A 19,566-nucleotide genomic window follows, 5' to 3' on the forward strand; every position below is an offset into this window, starting at 1 on the left:
CGTCACTTCTTGTCTCAACGTGTCCGGGCGCCGCCGTCACGGGCGCCTCTCGCAAGCCGTTCCTTCTTGCCCTCGACTCCAAGAGTATAAAAGCAGCTACCCCTGGACGCCAAGAGAGAGGCTTCGAATTCTTCCGTCGAGTAACGTGCTCTCCCGTCTCTCCACTTCGGTCGACCTGACCGGCCGCTCTTTTGCGATGCTAGAATAAACAAGTTGTTCTGTTAGCAGTCTACTCACGCTTTGCCAGGACCTTCGGATGCTTCCAGCTGTGCCCCAGGTTGCCAGGCCAACGCTACCGTTGGGGCTTGCGACCCAGATGCAACAACTGTTTGCCAGTGGTGGGATCGCGACAATGGAGGCCAGCAGCGAAGATATGCGGTTGACTGTATGCTGAGCAGCACAACGACCATCCGGGAGCAGTGCAACGAGCCCTGTGTGATGACTGGTTGCCTGCAGCGGAACGACTGCGCTGAATTTTTGGCTGCGAGGTTTGGTGAGTGCGGGACTTTCTTCTTCTGAGTTTTGCCAGGCTTTTGTTAGTGTCAGAAACAGAGCTGGTAATTGTGGTTGTCATTGCTGCCGGGTTAGTTTGCGGCAAGGCAATAGTAGGCAGTAGAGAAAGCAGCATTCAGAGCAGCCATGGATTGGAAGTCATTGTGCACACCGAAATTACTGGAGCTTGCAAGAGAGTTGGGTCTGGATGTCTCAGACAAACTCAGAAAACCAGAACTGCTAAGGGCTATTCTTGAGTTAGAAGCTGAGGATGACGAGCTGTCGGAATGCCTTGAGACCATTGAGGAGAGGGAGACGGCAAAAAGACGGGAGCGCTAACGTAAAGAGCAAAAAGAGAAAGAAAAAGAGGAGCGCCAACATAAAGAGCAAAAATAGAAAGAAGAGCGCGACTGTCAACACGCTTTGGAAATGAAGCGTCTCGAGGTAGAGATGGAACGCGCTCGTAATGGAAGTCAGGCACACGGTGCCAGAGAACGAGTATCGTTCAAAATGACTGACCTGATGTGGCCGATTAAGCTTAGAGAGGACATTGGTTTGTTCCTGGTTAACTTTGAGCGAACATGCGAGAAGCAGGGGTTCTCTCGGGAAACGTGGCCGCAGCGCTTGCTCACTTTGTTACCTGGCGAGGCGGCCGACGTAGTCGCTCGCTTGAAGAGAGAGGAGGCAGAGGATTTCGACAAAGTGAAATCGAGTCTGCTAAAAAAGTACAGGCTGTCAGCGGAGGCGTTCCGTCGGAAGTTTCGGGAAAATGATAAAGGCAGAAGTGAGTCATATACAGAGTTTGCCTACAGGCTTATGTCAAACATGCAGGAGTGGCTCAAAGAAGAGAAAGCGTTTGGTGACCACGAGAAAGTTCTGCAGTGTTTCGAGCTGGAACAGTTTTATAGTCGGTTACCTGAGAACGTGCAGTACTGGGTCTTGGATAGGCCAGACATTAGTACGGTGGCTAAAGCCGCCGAGCTAGCCGAGGAGTTTGTGACGCGTCGGGCTCACGGAGCTAAGGACGGTCAAAAGGGTGAATTTGGCTCCAAGTTTGAGAGGCCGAAGTTCACACCCATGAGAGCAAGGGGGGACACACATAGTGCGGATGCGAGTGAAAGCAGTCCGACCGAACGTAAGGATACGGCGGCAGCCGAAGCCGAACGCAGAAAGCGGTTCGAGACGAGGCAAGCGCGCGTGTGTTATACGTGCCAGAAGCCGGGTCACTTTTCGGCGCAGTGTCCAGAAACAAAAACAAAAGTGTTTTTGTCATTATGCAGCACTGACGAGAACATGAAGCTTCTCGAGCCTTACATGCGAGACCTCCTCGTGAACGGGAAAGAGTGCCGAGTGCTTCGTGATTCCGCAGCTACAATGGATGTAGTTCACCCCTCTCACGTAGAACCCGATATGTTCACGGGCGAGTGCGCATGGATCAAGCAAGCTGTGGAAGCTCATAGCGTGTGCCTGCCCGTAGCAAAAGTGCTTATTGAAGGACCTTTCGGAGCACTTGAGACGGAGGCCGCAGTGTCATCTATGCTGCCCGCCCAATACCCGTACATATTTACAGGTCTGACATGTACATGTACAGGTCTGATCACCTCCTGCGCGAGAAGGGGCTTTTGTTTAGTGAGGCTAGTGTTCAGGCCTTAACCAGATCTAGAGCTCGGGAGCTCGCTACAAAGGTGGTAGTTGCGGGGCCGACGTTGTCGAACAATGAGAAAGGGTCGGAGGCGCAGCAAGGTGATATTCAGAGTATGTCCGAACTGAATAAAATTGAGCCTGTAGCGTTGAAGGCACCAGATACTGGAGAGGAAATGCCCGACACGGGAAAGTTAGAAAAGCTATCTGCAGATTTGCTCATCGCGCCTACGTCAGATGGACTTAATAGGTTGCTAAAAGTCAGCCGGTCGGCTTTGATAGCCGAGCAAAAAAAGGATGGCAGCCTATAAAACATGCGCTGCAATGTCAAGGAAGGTAACGCCAAGAAAAATGCTTGTTTTGTGGAAAGAAGTGGGGTCCTGTACCGGAAGTATCTAGACCGCAGGGGAGTGGAGTTCGATCAGCTGGTTGTGCCTCAGTGCTACCGTCAGGATCTGTTGCGCTTGTCGCATGGAGGTTCGTGGTCCGGACACCTAGGAGTTAAGAAGACTAAGGACCGTCTCTTGCAAGAGTACTATTGGCCAGGGTGTTTTCGTGACGCAGAACACTTTGTGAGGACATGTGACACCTGTCAGCAGGTGGGCAAACCAAGGGACAAATCGAGGGCGCCGTTAAAGTTGGTACCTATCATTACGGAGCCTTTTAGATGGCTCGTTATTCATACAGTGGGACCTCTGCCGGTAACAGCCACGGGGTACAGACACATATTGACTGTGATCTGCCCAGCGACAAATTTCCCTGAAGCAGTGCCGCTTAAAGAACTCAGCTCAGTTGAGATATTCAATGCACTACTGTCCATATTTGCGCGAGTTGGTTTTCCTGCGGAAATCCAGTCAGATCAGGGCACAGTGTTTACTAGCGCTTTGACGACAGCCTTTCTCGAAAGGTGTGGGGTAAAGCTGTTACAAAGCCCAGTGTACCACCCACAGTCGAATTCCGTTGAGAAGCTCCACTCCGTCATGAAGCGCGTGTTGACAGCATTGTGTTTTGAACAACAAACTGACTGGGAGCTGTGTCTGCCGGGGCTGATGTTTGCATTAAGGACCGCGCCGCATGCGGCTACGGGGTTTTCGCCAGCTGAGCTGGTGTATGGTCGCTCGCTGCGGTCTCCGCTTCGCATGCTTCGAGACTCATCGGAAGGCAGGTTCGACGACCCAGTCGTGGTGGAGTACGTGCTTAGGCTCCTCGAATGCTTAAGAAGGGCACAGGAGTTGTCAGGTGAAGCAATGGCAAAGGCCCAGCAGAGGGCCAAGGTTTATTATGATCGGACAGCCAGGGCCCATCGTTTTGAGGTGGGCGATCAGGTAATGATATTGCGCACATCGCTAAAAAACAAACTCGACATGCAGTGGGAGGGCCCAGCACGGGTTGTTTAAAAACTGTCGGACGTTAACTACGTGGTGAGTCTGCCAGGAAAGCGGAAAGCACAGCAAGTTTACCACTGTAATCTGCTCAAACCCTATAGACAACGGGAAGCAGTGGTGTGCATGATGGTAAACATTCCCGAAGAGCTTCCGGTCGAGCTTCCGGGACTAGGCTCAATGACGAACAGGGAAGACACCGATCAAGTCATTAGTGACTTAATCAGTAAAGCACCGCTGTCGCCTGAGCAGAAAACCGAACTACACCAGCTCTTACAAGAGTTTCAAGGTCAGTTCTCTGAGAGGCCTGGTAGGACTTCTGTCTTTACTCATGAAATAGAACTCACCTCCCCAGAGCCAGTACGATCCAAGGCGTAACGGGTGTCACCCCGCCAGCGCGATATTATGGAGGCTGAGGTAAAGAAAATGCTACAGCTCGGTGTTATTGAGGCGGGTGAGAGTGATTATACCTCACCTTTGATTTTAGTTGAGGTACCGGGCAAGGAACCTCGTCCTTGCGTCGACTACCGCAGGCTTAATTCCATCACTAAGGATCAAATTTATCCGATCGCTAACATCGAGGAGCGCCTTGAGAAAGTTAGTAGCGCTCAGTTTATTTCCACCCTAGATCTTGTCAGGGGTTATTGGCAGGTTCCACTTACAGAAGAGGCTAGTAGGTATGCGGCGTTCATTTCACCAATGGGAACATTCCGTCCTAAAGTGTTGAGTTTTGGTTTGAAGAACGCGCCATACTGTTTTTCAAGCCTCATGGATAAAGTGTTGCGGGGACAGCAAGAATTCGCTTTACCGTATCTAGACGACGTAGCGATATTCTCCGCATCCTGGTCTGAGCATATGGCACACTTGCGGGCAGTGCTAACCCGCCTGCGTGAAGCGGGCTTGACAGTCAAGGCTCCCAAGTGCCAGTTAGCACAGGTCGAGGTTGTCTGCCTCGGTCACGTGATTGGACAGGGTCGTCGTCGCCCCTCTGAAATAAAGGTGGCCGCTCTGCGAGACTTCCCGCAACCGCACACGAACACCGATATTCAGTCGTTCTTAGGTGTCACCAGCTACTATCAGAGGTACATCCCCAGGTACTCTGATATCGTGGCTCCCCTGACGGATGCTCTAAGAAAAACAGAGCCCCAAACAGTCGTCTGGGATGAGACAAGGGAAAGAGCTTTTAGCGCCCTAAAGAGCGCCCTAACAAGCCAGCCTGTGCTACGATCACCAGGCTACACAAAAGGGTTCGTTGTTCAGTGCGATGCTAGTGAGCGAGGCATGGGCGTTGTACTGTGCCAATGGGAAAATGGAGAAGTGGAACACCCCGTCCTGTATGCTAGTCGTAAGCTGACCAGTCGTGGGCAGGCGTACAGCGCCACCGAGAAAGAGTGCGCGTGTCTCGTGTGGGCCGTTCAGAAATTGTCATGCTGCCTAGCCGGCTCGAGGTTTATCATTGAGACGGATCACTGCCCTCTCCAATGGCTGCAGACCATATCTTCCAAAAATGGTCGCCTCCTGCGCTGGAGCCTCACTTTGCAACAATATTCCTTTGAGGTGCATTACAAAAAGGGGAGTCTCAACGGTAACGCCGATGGCTTAAGTCGAGGCCACTAACGTAGGAATCAGCCTCAAAGTTATTTGTTACTGATGTTTTTCTTCCCGAGGCAGGATTTTTAACATATTGCTTTTGTTTAGTGTTTCAAAGTGATGACGTGCTTTCTAGTGCAATTTTCCAATTTGTGGACGCGTTCTGAGTGCTGCTAGACTACTGTAAGGAACTAGGCAGTAGTATAAAAGGGGAAAGAGCCTGGCATGGCTTAGTGAGGGTTGTGTCGTGCTTGCTGACTGAGCGGTTGAGTTTCGGCGTAGTTCTAACGCTTGCTGGGAACAAGAGAAAAAATGGCAACTCTCCCGAAGTCACTTTGCAGTGTCCTGTGTGAACCTGAACGTGAGAACAAGGCCTTCTCTGTGCGCTGTGTTCAAGAAACGCCGAGGGACGACCGACTTCGGTTATGAGCATTATCGAGCGACATTCCTCCGGACAGCGGATGCAGTCCCCTGACCATCGGGATCTCCTTCTCCCGGCAGGGCGGTCTGTTACGTTTTGACTACGACGCGCGGTATAGCCGGCGCCGATGCAACGGACGCCGGGGCTTTGTTCAATGCGGCGGACATTTTGGCCCGTTCAGCGCTGCCGCAACGCTTCCTGCCAAGCGCGTCCAGGCATGTTTCAATGCCACGTGTCTTCGTGTGTGTGCATTTTGTTGCCCACGCTTGTCAAAGCGCGGCAGCCAGGAAGAGGAGCTCCCCAACTGTGAAGCGAGGAGGTCTGACCGGCGCCGGCCCGGCCGATGCGTCACTTTTTGTCTCAACATGTCCGGGCGCCGCCGCCACGGGCGCCTCTCGCAAGCCGTTCCTTCTTGCCCTCGACTCCGAGAGTATAAAAGCAGCTGCCCCCGGACGCCAAGAGAGAGGCTTCGAATTCTTCCGTCGAGTAACGTGCTCTCCCGTCTCTCCACTTCGGTCGGCCTGACCGGCTGCTCTTTTGCGACGCTAGAATAAACAAGTTGTTCTGTTAGCAGTCGACTCATGCTTTGCCAGGACCTTCGGATGCTTCCAGCTGTGCCCCAGGCCGCCAGGCCAGTGCTACCCTTAAGGCTTGCGACCCAGATGCAACACCATGCTTAGAAACTTAGTTTCTTTGGATGACAGAAAAACAGAAGGTACACCGAGACACAACACATCTGCCTTTCGAATGCAATCCGCTTCAATTATCTTCCTAACATCCTGATTCTTATCTTTGGCTACTATCCTACACATGTTGAACAAGGGTTTACATGGCTTCTTGTTTATTTATTTATTTATTTACAGATACTGCCAGCCCTTACACAGGGATATAGCAGGAGAGGAATACGAACAATTATATATCACATATTTTGTACATGGAGAATTGTACATTGAAACACAAGAAGGGGCAATAAATTAAAATTAAGAACACCAAGAGGTAACAGCGTAAACCGCTGAAGATAACAAGGACACAAAGTTAAGTATATTATTTGCAAAGTAGAATATTTCCAATGTGTTTTGCGAAGAAATCAATTGATGAGGATGAAACGGCTTCTTCCGACAGGGAGTTCCATTCTTTGATAGCTCTTGGAAAAAAGCTATACTTGAAACAATCGGTATGTATAACAGGGGGACGAATAAACATTGAATGACGATGTCTAGCGGTTTCACCAGAAAGAATTTCAAAAAAGTCTGTATGCCTAATATGAACATGATGATGAATTATTAGGTAAATATATTTAAGTCTTTCATATTTAGATCTGGCCTGTAGTGTCGGTAGATCTGCCTGTACACAAAGTTGAGGAGGGGAGTTCGTCCGCCGATATTTATTGAATATGAATCTGACTGCCAGACGCTGTATTCATTCGATTTTTGATATATTTATAGCAGTGTAAGGGTCCCAGACAACCTTAGCATATTCAATTATAGGTCTAATTAATGTTTTATAAGCTAGAAGTTTTGTTTCTTGAGTTGCGAATGGTAAATTGCGCCTCAGACACCAGAGTGACTTGTTAGCCTTGGCACACACATATTCTATATGGTGGTTCCAGCAAAGATCACTTGTTAAAATCATGCCAAGATACTTATGCTGATCAACTCTTATAAGTTCATGGTTATTAATAAAATAAGAGTAGTTTAAGAAATTTAACTTTCTAGAGACTGTCATAACTACAGTTTTTAACGGATTTAGCACCATTTGCTATTCATCACACCATTTCTTTATTTTCTGTAAATTTGCTTGTAATTTAGCCTGGTCTCCTACTGCATCAATTTTATTGTATATAATGCAGTCATCTGCAAAGAGCCTTATGGAAACGTCTATTTCATTCGGGGGGTCATTTATAAATAAGAGGAATAAACAGGGGCCCAAAACACTGCCTTGGGGAACTCTTGACTTAACACATGAAATCTGAGACCTTGTACCACTAATTTCGACATATTGCTCGCGAGAAAGAAAATAGGATGAGAACCATTGAGTAACAGCAGCATTTTTGAACATAACATCAATTTTTCTTAGTAGTTTACAGTGAGACACTTTATCAAATGCCTTGGCAAAGTCCATGAAGATCATATCCGTCTGTCCCCGAGAGTTAATAGTTTCTGAAAGATCATGGGCTAATTCAATGAGCTGAGATGTTGTGGATAGGCCTTGACGAAAGCCATGTTGGTGGATAGATAACAAATTATATTAATTAATATAGGTTAACAGATGTTTCGAGACGATATGTTCAAGCATCTTTGAACAGGTACTAGTAATTGATATAGGGTGATAATTTGCTAAATTATCAGCACCGCCGCTTTTGAGGACAGGAATCACTTTAGCTTGCTTCCATACCTTTGGTAAAAAACCGCTATGAAGTGAAGACCGAAAAATTAATGCAAGATATTTAGAATTCCATTCGGCATATCAAAAAGAAACTCATTAGGGATGCAATTGGGCCCAGGGTTTTTCTTTATGTTCAAACGAAGCAAAAGGTTGAGCAAACCTTGTTCAGAAATTTCAACGTCAGCAATAGGCGGCCTGTCAGATGGAGTTTCAATACTCTGCATAATCCCGTTGTCTTCTGTGAACACAGATGCAAAATAATCATTGAAACTCTTGGAAGAAGGATGCTCATTAGATTGTGTCGTTGAGCGAACATTCGATGATGGATTAATATATCTCCAAAATTTACCCGGTGCTTCTTTTAGAAATTTTGGGATTGTGATGCCAAAGAACTTTTGCTTGGATTCTTTCACAAGTATCTTAAGATTCCTTCCAAGACATTGAATGGTGGAACGAGTCTGAGTGCTAGGATTCTTTTTACAATTCTTACATTTTCGTTTTATTAGCCTCTTTAAGTGTATTATTTCTCTAGTTATCCAAGGGCTTCTATTGTTAGTTTTCTTTAAACGCTTAGGTATATACAGTTTTATAGAAGACATGACCAAATTAGCAAAGTACTCCCAGAGACAATCAGGACCCTGATTATGCATATAAAGTTCAGAGAATCTCTCATAAGAGTCCTCTAGCAATTCTAGAACCCCAACATCATCAGCTCTAGCAAAGTTTAACACGACATTTTTGCGGGGATGGTTTACAGTATTGGCGGAAAGGCTCAAAAAAAGGAAAGGCTTGTTCTGTATTCCACAGTCATGGCAATGTACAGAAAGATTCTCATCGCGATAATTCCCCACTTTCCTCCTGTGTTCTAGAAGTCTTTCATTCAGACACCTTCCAGTCTGACCGATATAGCTGGAACTACACGATAAGGGAAATTCATATACCATGCCATATACCACGCCCAAGCTAAAGCCTCCTTTTAAGAGAAACACTTGATCTCTTCGAATTTACTTCTTGCATTTCATGTGCCAGAACCACAGTATGATTAAGAGGTGTGCTGTAGTGGGGGTATGTGGAAGGCAGTGGGATGGGATGGGGATGAAGACCGCACACAGCAGGACTTGTGTGTTTTTCGTCCTGGTCCCATAGCACTGCTGCAATATACCTTCAAGATGAACCAATTCGCCCAAATCAAGTTGTTGCTATTGTAGTGGGGAAACTACAGATGAATTTTGACCACCTGGTGTTCTTTAACTTGCTAAATAAAAGCACATGGCCCATCTTGCATTTTGCCCCTATTGAAATGTGGCAACCGCAGTTGCGGCGGCGGCAACGGCGGCAGCAGCAGCAGCAGCAGCAGCAGCAGCAGCCTGGTTACGCCCACTGCAGGGCAAAGGCCTCTCCCATACTTCTCCAACAACCCCGGTCATGTACTAATTGTGGCCATGCCGTCCCTGCAAACTTCTTAATCTCATCCGCCCACCTAACTTTCTGCCGCCCCCTGCTATGCTTCCCTTCCCTTGGGATCCAGTCCGTAACCCTTAATGACCATTGGTTATCTTCCCTCCTCATTACATGTCCAGCCCATGCCCATTTCTTTTTCTTGATTTCAACTAAGATGTCATTTACCCGCGTTTGTTCCCTCACCCAGTTGAAGCGAGCTCTCCAGCGTGTGCAAGCCATATGATCTTCTGGATCTGGAATAAATACGGATACCTGCGGAACTGCGACACGACGAATTTTGGCTATCAGGAGGGCAATGCCACAGCAACTAAGCTACCATGGCGGGTACACTTGTCCTTTTAACACTATCATTTCAAAACTCAAGTCACATCAATTTCACAGTAATACGTAGAGTGTTATAAAATAGAAGTTCCATTGAATCTTGTGCTTGCACAACTGCGTGACGTCACGGATTTCAAAGGGTTTTCTCATATTTGGGCCCTTGCGGTTCAGTAAAAGCTGCTGAAACTTGCAAACGTCAGCATTTGACTCTTTTAGAATAAAATGTAACCCATCTTTATTGTTAACAAATTAACTCGGCCCGAGTAAATGTAAAAATCCATGATCTCATGACGAACTGGTACAGGAGCTTCAAAGTGGCATCGTCACTTGTCTTTCGCTTTTGGGCTTTTTCTAGCATACCAAGAGTCTTTTCATGGTATGCGTGGCCTTTTTCATATTGTAGAAAGGCTAATTTATTAGTATGGCCCAATTTATTTTTCATCTTAGTGTACTGTTAAAGTGCCTTTGTTTTCTTAAGGAAAGACATGGGTCTCTGACAAACAAACAAACAAAAAAAAAGCTTTATTCTTAGACGTATGGGTGCTGAAAACTTGCACATATACCAGGTGTTTCTATGAGGACTTTAAGTAATATTTAAAAATAGCCATTCCGAAATAAAAGAATGGCTTTTTTTGAGACATGCCATCAGTGATGGCAACCATGGGGTGATGGGTGATATGGAATAATTAGGTGATAATTAAAAATCTATAAACCTTTAAACATTTTTGTTTCAGCAGGCTCATCTTTATTGGGAAATTGAAGCGAGCTCTCCAGAGTGTGCAAGCCATATGATCTTCTGGATGTGCTGGATGATGGTTCCAGCATACCACCCTGCTTCAAATGGTGCAGCCGAGCGGGTGGTGCAAACCATCAAAGACAAGCTCAAGAAGAGCCAGACTGGGGATTTCCGGACGCAGATTGCCCGGATACTATTTCAGTACCGGACCACGCTCCACGATGTCACTGGCCGTGCCCCCTGTGAGCTCCTGCTGGGTCGGATGGTCAAGACACCCTTGGACGTCTTGCATCCACATGTCCAATCCACAGTGCTCTTGAAGCTGCTGAAGCAGAAGCTGGCTGCTGACCAAGGGTGCCATCCCGGGCCTTTGCCGGAGTTGGGAGTTCCAATTTTCGCCAGGAAATTCCGTCCTGGCTCACCCTGGTCCGCTGGACAGGTGGTGTCTCCTGCCAGCGCTTCATTGCTGCTCGTCCGCATGCCAGATGGGGCCACGTGGCACATACATGCTGACCATGTTAGACCTCGCCTCGTGATCTGGCCAGCACCCTCAACTGCCACTTCAGAGTTACAGCCTGCACGAGGACTAGTGGCATTACCAGTCACTTCCAGCGGAGCACCGCCCACCTTGGAGGTGGCAAGCATTGCGAGTGATGCGGCGCTCGTTGAGCCAGTGTCAAGTACGGCACCACTCACAAGGCCGACCAGTGCAGGCCCTCCAGACGGAGTGAGGCTGGCTCAGGCAGCACCCAGCGTTGCCACACCAGGGCCATCAACAGTGGTGCCTAGGCGGACTACTCGACGGTAGAGGCCACCGGACCACTACTCGCCTGGGTAGCAGGCACCGTCGACCCGGCTGGAACGGAGGCAGAGTCTCGTACATTAAACTTTGAAGTCTTTTTGTTGTCGACAAACAAACCGGGGCTAAGGGAGTGTAACGAGCATGTGACGCCCTCTCGGGTATAATCTTCGTTGGCCTGCCAGGCTTGGTAGGCAACATTGGTCACCGCACCAATAAACACTGGTGAAACACCGGTCAGTCATCGTTTATCACCACTACGCAGCAGAGCGTCTGTCTAACGGAGGGTGCCTCGAGCCCTCCCTCGTTCAGGAACCTGGGCGGATCGTGACAGGTACGATATTACATCTGTCACGGGCTACGGCACTATGCCTCGCAATGTAAGAAAAAGGCAGTGGTACTCTTCTATGTTAGCAGAAGTTTTGAAAGTTTGCAGCTTCTCCATCCATAACTTCTAGAGCTGCAAGTAAACGGAATGACCTGTAGGGTATTAAGGGACAGCGGCGTGACCATGTACCTAGTTCACCCGCTTTTGTGAGAGCCAGAGGCTATACCAAAGTGTCTACCAAGTTGACATTTCCAAATTCCCTGAGCACCTTTGCAAAATTCCCTGAATGAGCCAGAACTTTGTTTTATGTCAAGACAGGCTGACACCATGTTGCCCAATGCTGTCACTCTCTAGCAAGCATGTCAAAACAACAAAATGATTTAATCCAGTTTGAATAGTAATGAGTAATATTTGTTTTATTCAAAAAGAAGATAGAAAGAAGGTGATAGTAAAATGCACAGCGAAAAAAATGGTAAAACCCATTCCAAATGGAGTCGAACGTTTTCAAATACGAATGAAGAGGAGATGCATACAGAAGTAAATATTTTCGAATATGAGCTATTTCTATCCGCTGATAGCAAGTTCATCGGTATGAGGCTTGAACTTTGTCACAACTAAGATTCTCTCTCAGCAGATGGGAAGTCAACCTCAACTGTCCTGACATACTCGCAGCCCATACACAATATCTCAGTGCTGGGTTTCACTGTTTTAAAGAGTTTATTTTGGTTTGGATGAGGGACACCTGCATCTCAGCGTCAGCCAACACTGTTTTTTTGAGCTCAAGCTCCTTCAAAGAAGCAGTGGCACACTTCCTTTCTTGTTAATTCCTCAGTGCGTCCGTCCTCTCTGTTCTCATCCTCCTTCTCCACGCGTTCGCCCCATGGATCATTTGAAGCATCTTCTTGCTTAATTGTACAGTCAACGTCCGATTTTTCGGACTCCCTAGGGGCTGCGAAAACAAGAAAAATCAGGCAGTCCGAAAAAAATGAATGCATGTCTTTAAACTGCCCTTAACTCTTTTGTTACCACGCATATTAAAATCGATCACTGGGGATTGATAGTTTAGATCACCAATTTCGACATGTTGGAGCCATTTCATATCCACTTAATGCCATCCAGTAGTTAGTACAGGCACTGAACTGTCAGAACCAGTTGTGATTTTTGATGAACTTTTTTGTGAACGAATGCGTGTATGTTGTAGCGAAAAGGGGTGTGGCTGTCCCCTTCTGCTGCGCTTGAGAAAAAAATCACGTCGCTCACGATTACACTGCACTAGCATCAAAATATTGCAATCAAATGACTCCCAGTAAGTCAAGAAATAAATTATATCGCCGGTTTTGAAGTCCGACAATGCTGAGAGGTGATAACTGAAAATGACGCCAGCTGTTCACTAGTGAGCTTTGGTTTGGAGTCCGAGTCGTTTTATTCCACCAAAGTGTATTTCTGAAGGTCTACTGCACGCCTAGCAAGTGAACGTGGCATTTTCAACCAGTTTCCAAGAGTATCGGTTTCGCTTCTCTCGTAAAATCCAGGTAAGGGGCGCTGCCGGTGTCACTGCACAGTTATTAAAAGTGGCTCCCAAGTTGTCATCCCGCGCGGCTGGATCGTGAGAAAAGTGTCGCGCTTGAAGCTATGCTGCACTCGCACTTCAATTTAGTAATGAGGACTCGAGTTATGATTCCGAAGATGACAGCAAAGCAGATGCAAGCTCTGACAGCTACAATGTTTTGAGTCACCATGGGACATCCGGAACTGTTCACTGGCGAGTTTAGGTTACAGCCTTGAGCGGTCTCCTTCCTTGTGCGCACTTAACTGCTGAACTTTTTGCACAACCTGAGAGCTCTCCTGATTATCTTCAGGGTGTATACTTTGCTTGGTTATGATGTGCTGCCATCGGCAGCCAAGAAACTTCTGTTCACGCCAAAAAGGCCACCCATAGCGCATCTCAGCCCAGCACTGCGGATCAGCGCAAGACAGTTTGCAAGGGTGTGGGATTTCTTCCAACTCTTCTTCTCTGAAGAAGTGATAAAGATAATCTGCAATAATGCAAACAGATATGTTTGGATGCATAATCTTGTAGTTGCCCAGCTACGCTGAGAGCAACTGGCCCTGGAAGAGGTGCATGATCGACTCTAGACGAACTGGTGAAGTACGTTTCCTGGTCTTCTCATTGGATCATCGTCAGAAGATGCCAAAAAGACAGAACTGCGAAATGTGCTACGAGGACCACAAAGATGAGTAAATACCAGACATTTTGTGGGAAAAGTGCAGAGTGCACCTATGCTCCACAAAATCCAGGAACTGCTTAACCGCATGGCATGAACGATGAACTGGTCTTAGTTTCTTTTTTGTACGCGAAGAACGGCTGTGTACTGAGCATTTATTGTTCAGACACTAATCCTGGGTTATTTATCTTTGAAATATATATTTGGAATTTCCTTTGATATTAATGTTTTAGCAGATATCGTTTTATTATTGTTGTTTTTATCAACTGGCAGCAAAAATGGCGCTTTCTAGAATTTTTATGTTGTACCTAAACATTTTTTTGTTTGGGAATGTATGTTCTTGGAACGAGAATTTCATTATGCATAACATGCTATGCTGCAATGTGTGCTGGAATATTATTTGTAGTGGTAAATATTTTTTTTTCCGAGACCTATAAACAACTACCATTTTCTCATGGTAACGAAAGAGGTAAGGGCTCAAATTGCCACAGGCACATCTGAAAAGGCTCTTAAGGCCTGCCGCTACTACACTTATTAGGCATATTGTTGCTCATACTGTGACAGGAGATGGGGGTGCCCGCATGTATAATTAGGGAATACATACTGTGTCCCGTAACAATTTCCCCTTCCCATGCATGTTATGTTTCACCGCGTAACATTCCTGTATTAAGGCGAAGATAACTTTCGAAGACTGGCATTACACAACGCGCTGTGCTTCGCGAGATTCGAAGCCAATCGCGAGAATTACGAAGGCGGAGTCGGTGCCATTGCTGACAGCGGCGAATTCTTTCAATCAAAAACACGGCACCGCACGGCAAGAAACTAGCGAACGTAGAAGCAGCTAGGCCTAACTTTGCGTGGTGGTTGCTACGGCTACCAGCGGATCTGCGTGCGAGAGCACCGGTTTGAGGCGGCGAGATAATCAAAATGGCGGCGGTGGTGGCTTATTAATGCCATTTCAGAACTGCAGCCAGGGTAATACACATTGACTTCATGGAGTACGTGGTGGTGTCACGAAGCCGCGCGAATTATCGGGCAGGTCCGAAAAATCGGTCGTTAACTACTCTGACAATACCTCGTGCCGATGACATGGCGTCAATGACGATTCGTTGCGATTCCTCTGTTACTGGATCCAGCATTAACACGACTTTCATTCCCTTTCAATAAAATTACAGTTAATTTTCTCTGGTAGAAGCACAAATTCCCTGAGTTTTCCCTGAGTATTTCCAGACTATTCAAGTTCCCTGAGAATTCCCGGTTTTCCCGGTTGGTAGACACCCTGTATAATAATACAGGGGAACTATTAGACGAGCACACTGTGTACCTGCTGGTAGCACGAGTGACAATTTCTGGTCCCTTTGGAGAATTAAGGATAGAAGCGGGCATCTCGAAAGCGCTACCCATGGACTATCTGTTCCTTATTTCAGACTGTTCGGCTCGTTTGTTGCGCAAGCGTGGTCAGGAGTTCGAAAAAGGAAGGGTACATGCGTTAACCCCTTCACAAGCACGCCAGATTGCTGCTCAGCTAACGGAGAATTCAAGATCAGATGTAGCAGAAAAAGACGGAGTGCTTCATAAAATAGGGGTAATTGAGGGAAAAGCAAACAGTGCAGTTGTGGAGGTGCCAGTCGAGATAATACTCGAAGAAAAGTTGCGTAACGCAGAAATGATATAAGTAGAAATCACAGACGCGAAAAAGGGTAGTGCTGTCACCTGCCTCTAGGAGCATTGACAGGCTATTGTAGGTAGAAAGACACGAGTCTAGCACGTTTGCACATCAGCAAGAAAGAGGGCATCGCTATATACACAATGTAAAAAAAAGACGAGTCCTGTACAGACACTACAGAGATTGTAGAGGCCGGATTTTCGATCAGCTAATTATGCCCGAGAGGTATCGAGCTGATCTTCTGAGTTTGTGTCACAGAAATGGCTAGTCAGGTCATCTAGGAATTAGAAAAACAAAAGAGAGGCTTTTGTTAGAATACTACCGGGTCGGATGCTTTAAGGACATTGAGAACTATGTAAGATTGTGTGATGTGTGGCAGCAAGTTTGGAAACTAGGAGATAAAGGCAAAGTACCTTTAAAGCTGGTTCCCTTGATCATGTCCGATGGCTGGTAATCGACACAGTGGGGCCTTTGCCGCAGAGCACAGCAGGGTGCAAATACCTTTTGACCATGTTTGTCGCGTGACAAAGTTACCTGAGGCTATCCCTTTGAAGGATCCAAGCTCTGTCGAGATAGTTGATGCTCTGTTGTCAACTTCTGTGAGGATTCGCTTTGTGGCTGGAATTCAGGCTGACCAGGGGACAGTCTTTACAGATGCCTTAACAATGTTGAAGAGGTGTGGGGCGCGGCTGATGCACAGCTCCATGTATCATCCACAGTAAAACAATGTTGAGAAATTGCACTCGTTACTTAAGAGAGCATTGCGTGCATTGTGCCAAGAGGACAAAGAGGACTGGGAGGTTTGTTTACCTGCAACACTGTTTGCATTGAGGTCAGTTCCACACAAAGCAACAGGGTTCATCCTAGCAGAGGTGGTGTATAGCCAAACCCTTTGTTTGCCTCTCAGAATGCTGTGAGAAATGTGGGAACAAATGTAAGACAGCCACACGGTAGTGAGCTATGTACTGAAGTTGCTGGACCACATAAGTGTCTTGCATGAGCTGGTGGAGAAAAACCTAAAGGATTCCAAAGAAAGTGTGAAGGTGTAGTACGTCAGGAACGCACCTATTTGAAATTTCAGGGTAGGCGGCAGCCATGATCTTACAGGCCTCGCGGAAAAACAAACTAAATGTACAGCGGGAAAGGCCTGTCGAGATTACGCACAAGATCTTGGAGACTAATTACACCTTAAAAATTCCAGGAATGAATAACGTGAGCATTTGCCACTGCAATTTAATGGAGCCCTATGTCAGAAGGGAGGACATTATGAATGCAGTAATCAATGCATCAGAGAGGGTAGCAGTCGAAATTTCAATTTCGGACATCCAGACAGGTGCAGAGTGCACTGCAGATGACATCGAATCTGTCAGTAAACCGGTAAGCTCACAACACAATGAAGTAAGAGACCTTCGAGAGCTTCTTGATGAGTTTCGCCAGTGTTTCAGTGGCCAGCCAAGAAGGTCAAACCTCATCGCCCATGGTGTTGTGCTAGCAGCATCAGATGTGCCAATCAGGTCAAAACTGTATTCAGTCTCACCTCACCAGCGAGAAATATTGGAGGCAGAAATAAAATGAATGCTCGAACTTGGGGTAACTGAGCCTATGGACACTGATTACACTTGTACCATGATTCTCATAGAAACGAGTGCGAAAGAACCTCATCCATGTGCAGAATAGAGGAAATTGAATGCGGTCACGAAGGACTAAGTTTACTCCATAAAAAACATAGAGGAGCAGGTAGAACATGCAAGCGGCACAAAGTACATTTCCACACTTGACTTGCTTTACTGGCAGGTACCCATGTCAGAAAGCGCCAGCCGTGATGTGGTCTTTATTTCCTCGATTGGTACCTTTTGACCACTCATGCTAAATTTTGGTTTTAAGAACACACCGTTTAGCTTGTCGAAGCACATGGACATTGTTCTCCAAGGCTATGCTATCCCGTATTTCGATGATGCAGTGATCTTCTCGAACAGCTGGGATGAGCACTGTACTAACACGTTTGCGGGACGAGGGTCTCATGATAAAGGCTGAAAAGTGCACCTTTGGGTGCTCGCAGGTTACCTATCTTGGGTGTGTCATGGGTCAGTAAATGCGGCAGCCCTCCGAACTAAAGTTAGGACCTCTCGCTAACTTTCCTCAACTGCAAACAAGGACAGGTGTCAGGACATGTCCTCAGATTGTGGGGTTACTTTACTTTGATACTTTGATATCGAGCCCACTAACAGATGTGCTCCGAAAAGGAGAGCCCGGACAGGTTTGCTGGGATAAGATGAAAGAAAGAGCGTTTCAGGGCCTAAAAAGTGTTCTAATCACACGACCCGTGCTTCGAACCCCAACTATTCTAAACAGTTCGTCGTGCCGTGTGACACCGGTAACGAAACATTGGGAGTAGTTCTTAGTCATATAGGTGGAGACGGGGAGGAGCACCTAGCATGTTATGCTAGCCACAAGTTAACCAAATGAGAAGAGGCCTACAGCGCCTCAGAGAATGAATGCGCCTACCCAGTTTGGGTAGCCCAGAAGTTTCCTTTCTATTTGTATAGAGCGAAGTTCACTTTCGAAACAGACCACTGGCTCCAAGAAATGTCTCACAAGAACCGATGCTTGCTCTGGTAGGGCCTAGTTCTCCAGGAATATAATTTCACCGACAGGTTAAAACTAAGAACAAGAAAGGCAGGATGAATGGAAACACTGATGGGTTGAGTAGATTATTTTAATAAACTGAGGTTTAACATGCACTACTTTGTTAGTAATGTGCATGACATGTTAGTTTGAAGTTTCTCTAATCATTGTAGCCTCAATTTTTTTTTTCATTTTCTTGGTTTTGTACTAGTACAATTTTTTTTTATTTTGCTTTCAATGTTTGCACCAACAAGCTGTGGCTCTGTCTGCCTTAGATGAGGTAACGTACGCTGTTTGGAAGGGTGGCTGAACCTCTCCAGTCAACGTTCGAAATGAGAAAGTTGACTTTAAGAATTTAGTATGAGCCTGGGGGATCAAGGGCAAAGGCCTGCACTAACATGTGGGGCAGCGTGCTGTTGCTTCATTTGATTTGATGTTTGTTCTCCAGGAGGGGGGACCTGGGAGTTCGCCTATGAAGATCAGCGCCTGTGGAACATGTGAATATTCGTTGTTATTTTGCTTCTTCACACGCTTTCGATTATTTTTTCTTGTTTTTTCAATAATTAGCATTATTTTAACTTATGCATCCAATTTCCTGTTATAGATAATCAACTTGCCTAATTATTATTATTATTGTTCACTGACTGTACTTCTTTGCTGCCTGTGTATAATAACCCTATTTATGTAATCATAGGAGGGCCCCTGGCACGTCCTGCTGTAATACTATTACCATGTAGCTCCAATATGACTGTTCCAATAAACTTGACTTGACTGGCGGCAATCAAACAAACTGCACTCATAACTAAAGAACTAGAAGCCAATGTACTTCCTTGTCTGATCTGTACTGTCTCCTTGCCGTTCACCTGCAGGTGCTGCAAGTACGAGGGTTTACCAACCAGTCTGCAGACAATTATCTGCAAAGCAATAAAGTGTATTCAACCACACTTTATACACTATGTGCAGGCATCCACGATGAGTATGTCACAGCAGTTATATATTCTTCACAAGAAACAACAAAACAAAATCAACGAATGCCATCCATGTAAAATTTGGAAGGTTCATCTGATAGACAGCGGCCATGACTTCAATATCAGAGTGAAATGAGTGATTATGCATGCATGCACGTGGAAACTTATTGCCTTCATCATAAACATAACTGATCAGAAATTTACAAAGATAGAGTATAATAAATTATGCCACTAGAGCATCTGAAGTCACAGGCACAAGAATTACACATATCCATGTACAGACATGCCAACCTCAAAAGTTGAAAAATACTACAACAGAAACCGAAGATTACTAAAATCCGTGGGAATAAATAGTTGTTACTCGTAATGATAACTGTTTATTTTTTAAAATTTGGAGAGTGCACTTTGCAGGAATAATGTCAACAAGCATGCTGTTTTATACTCGCAGCAAGAACAATCTGTGCCACAGACAAATGGCATAGGTTACGAAGTGCATTCATTAAGCCTTAACGCAACAGTGGTTAAG

At 46.2% G+C, this 19,566-nt stretch overlaps 2 protein-coding genes across 4 annotated transcripts in view; one reads left to right on the forward strand and one right to left on the reverse strand.

Annotated features, from left to right (window-relative positions):
- LOC142560935 (uncharacterized) overlaps nucleotides 1-11,542 on the forward strand; it is a 34,688-nt gene extending 23,146 nt beyond the window's left edge. Inside the window, exons 2-3 of one of the 2 annotated variants that reach the window (XM_075673363.1) lie at nucleotides 9,560-9,696; nucleotides 10,428-11,542. In XM_075673363.1, coding sequence (XP_075529478.1) covers nucleotides 9,592-9,696; nucleotides 10,428-11,237 — 915 coding nt within the window. In that variant the 5' untranslated portion in view covers nucleotides 9,560-9,591 and the 3' untranslated portion in view covers nucleotides 11,238-11,542. The remainder of the gene's footprint in view (nucleotides 1-9,559; nucleotides 9,697-10,427) is intronic. The other variant, XM_075673364.1, reaches the window with a different exon arrangement.
- The window catches only part of Dph2 (Diphthamide biosynthesis 2), a 67,953-nt gene that overhangs the window by 1,571 nt on the left and 46,816 nt on the right, over nucleotides 1-19,566 (reverse strand). The window lies entirely within an intron of this gene.

This window comes from Dermacentor variabilis, chromosome 10 (genome assembly GCF_050947875.1).
Source record: "Dermacentor variabilis isolate Ectoservices chromosome 10, ASM5094787v1, whole genome shotgun sequence".
Taxonomy (NCBI): Eukaryota; Metazoa; Arthropoda; class Arachnida; order Ixodida; family Ixodidae; genus Dermacentor; species Dermacentor variabilis.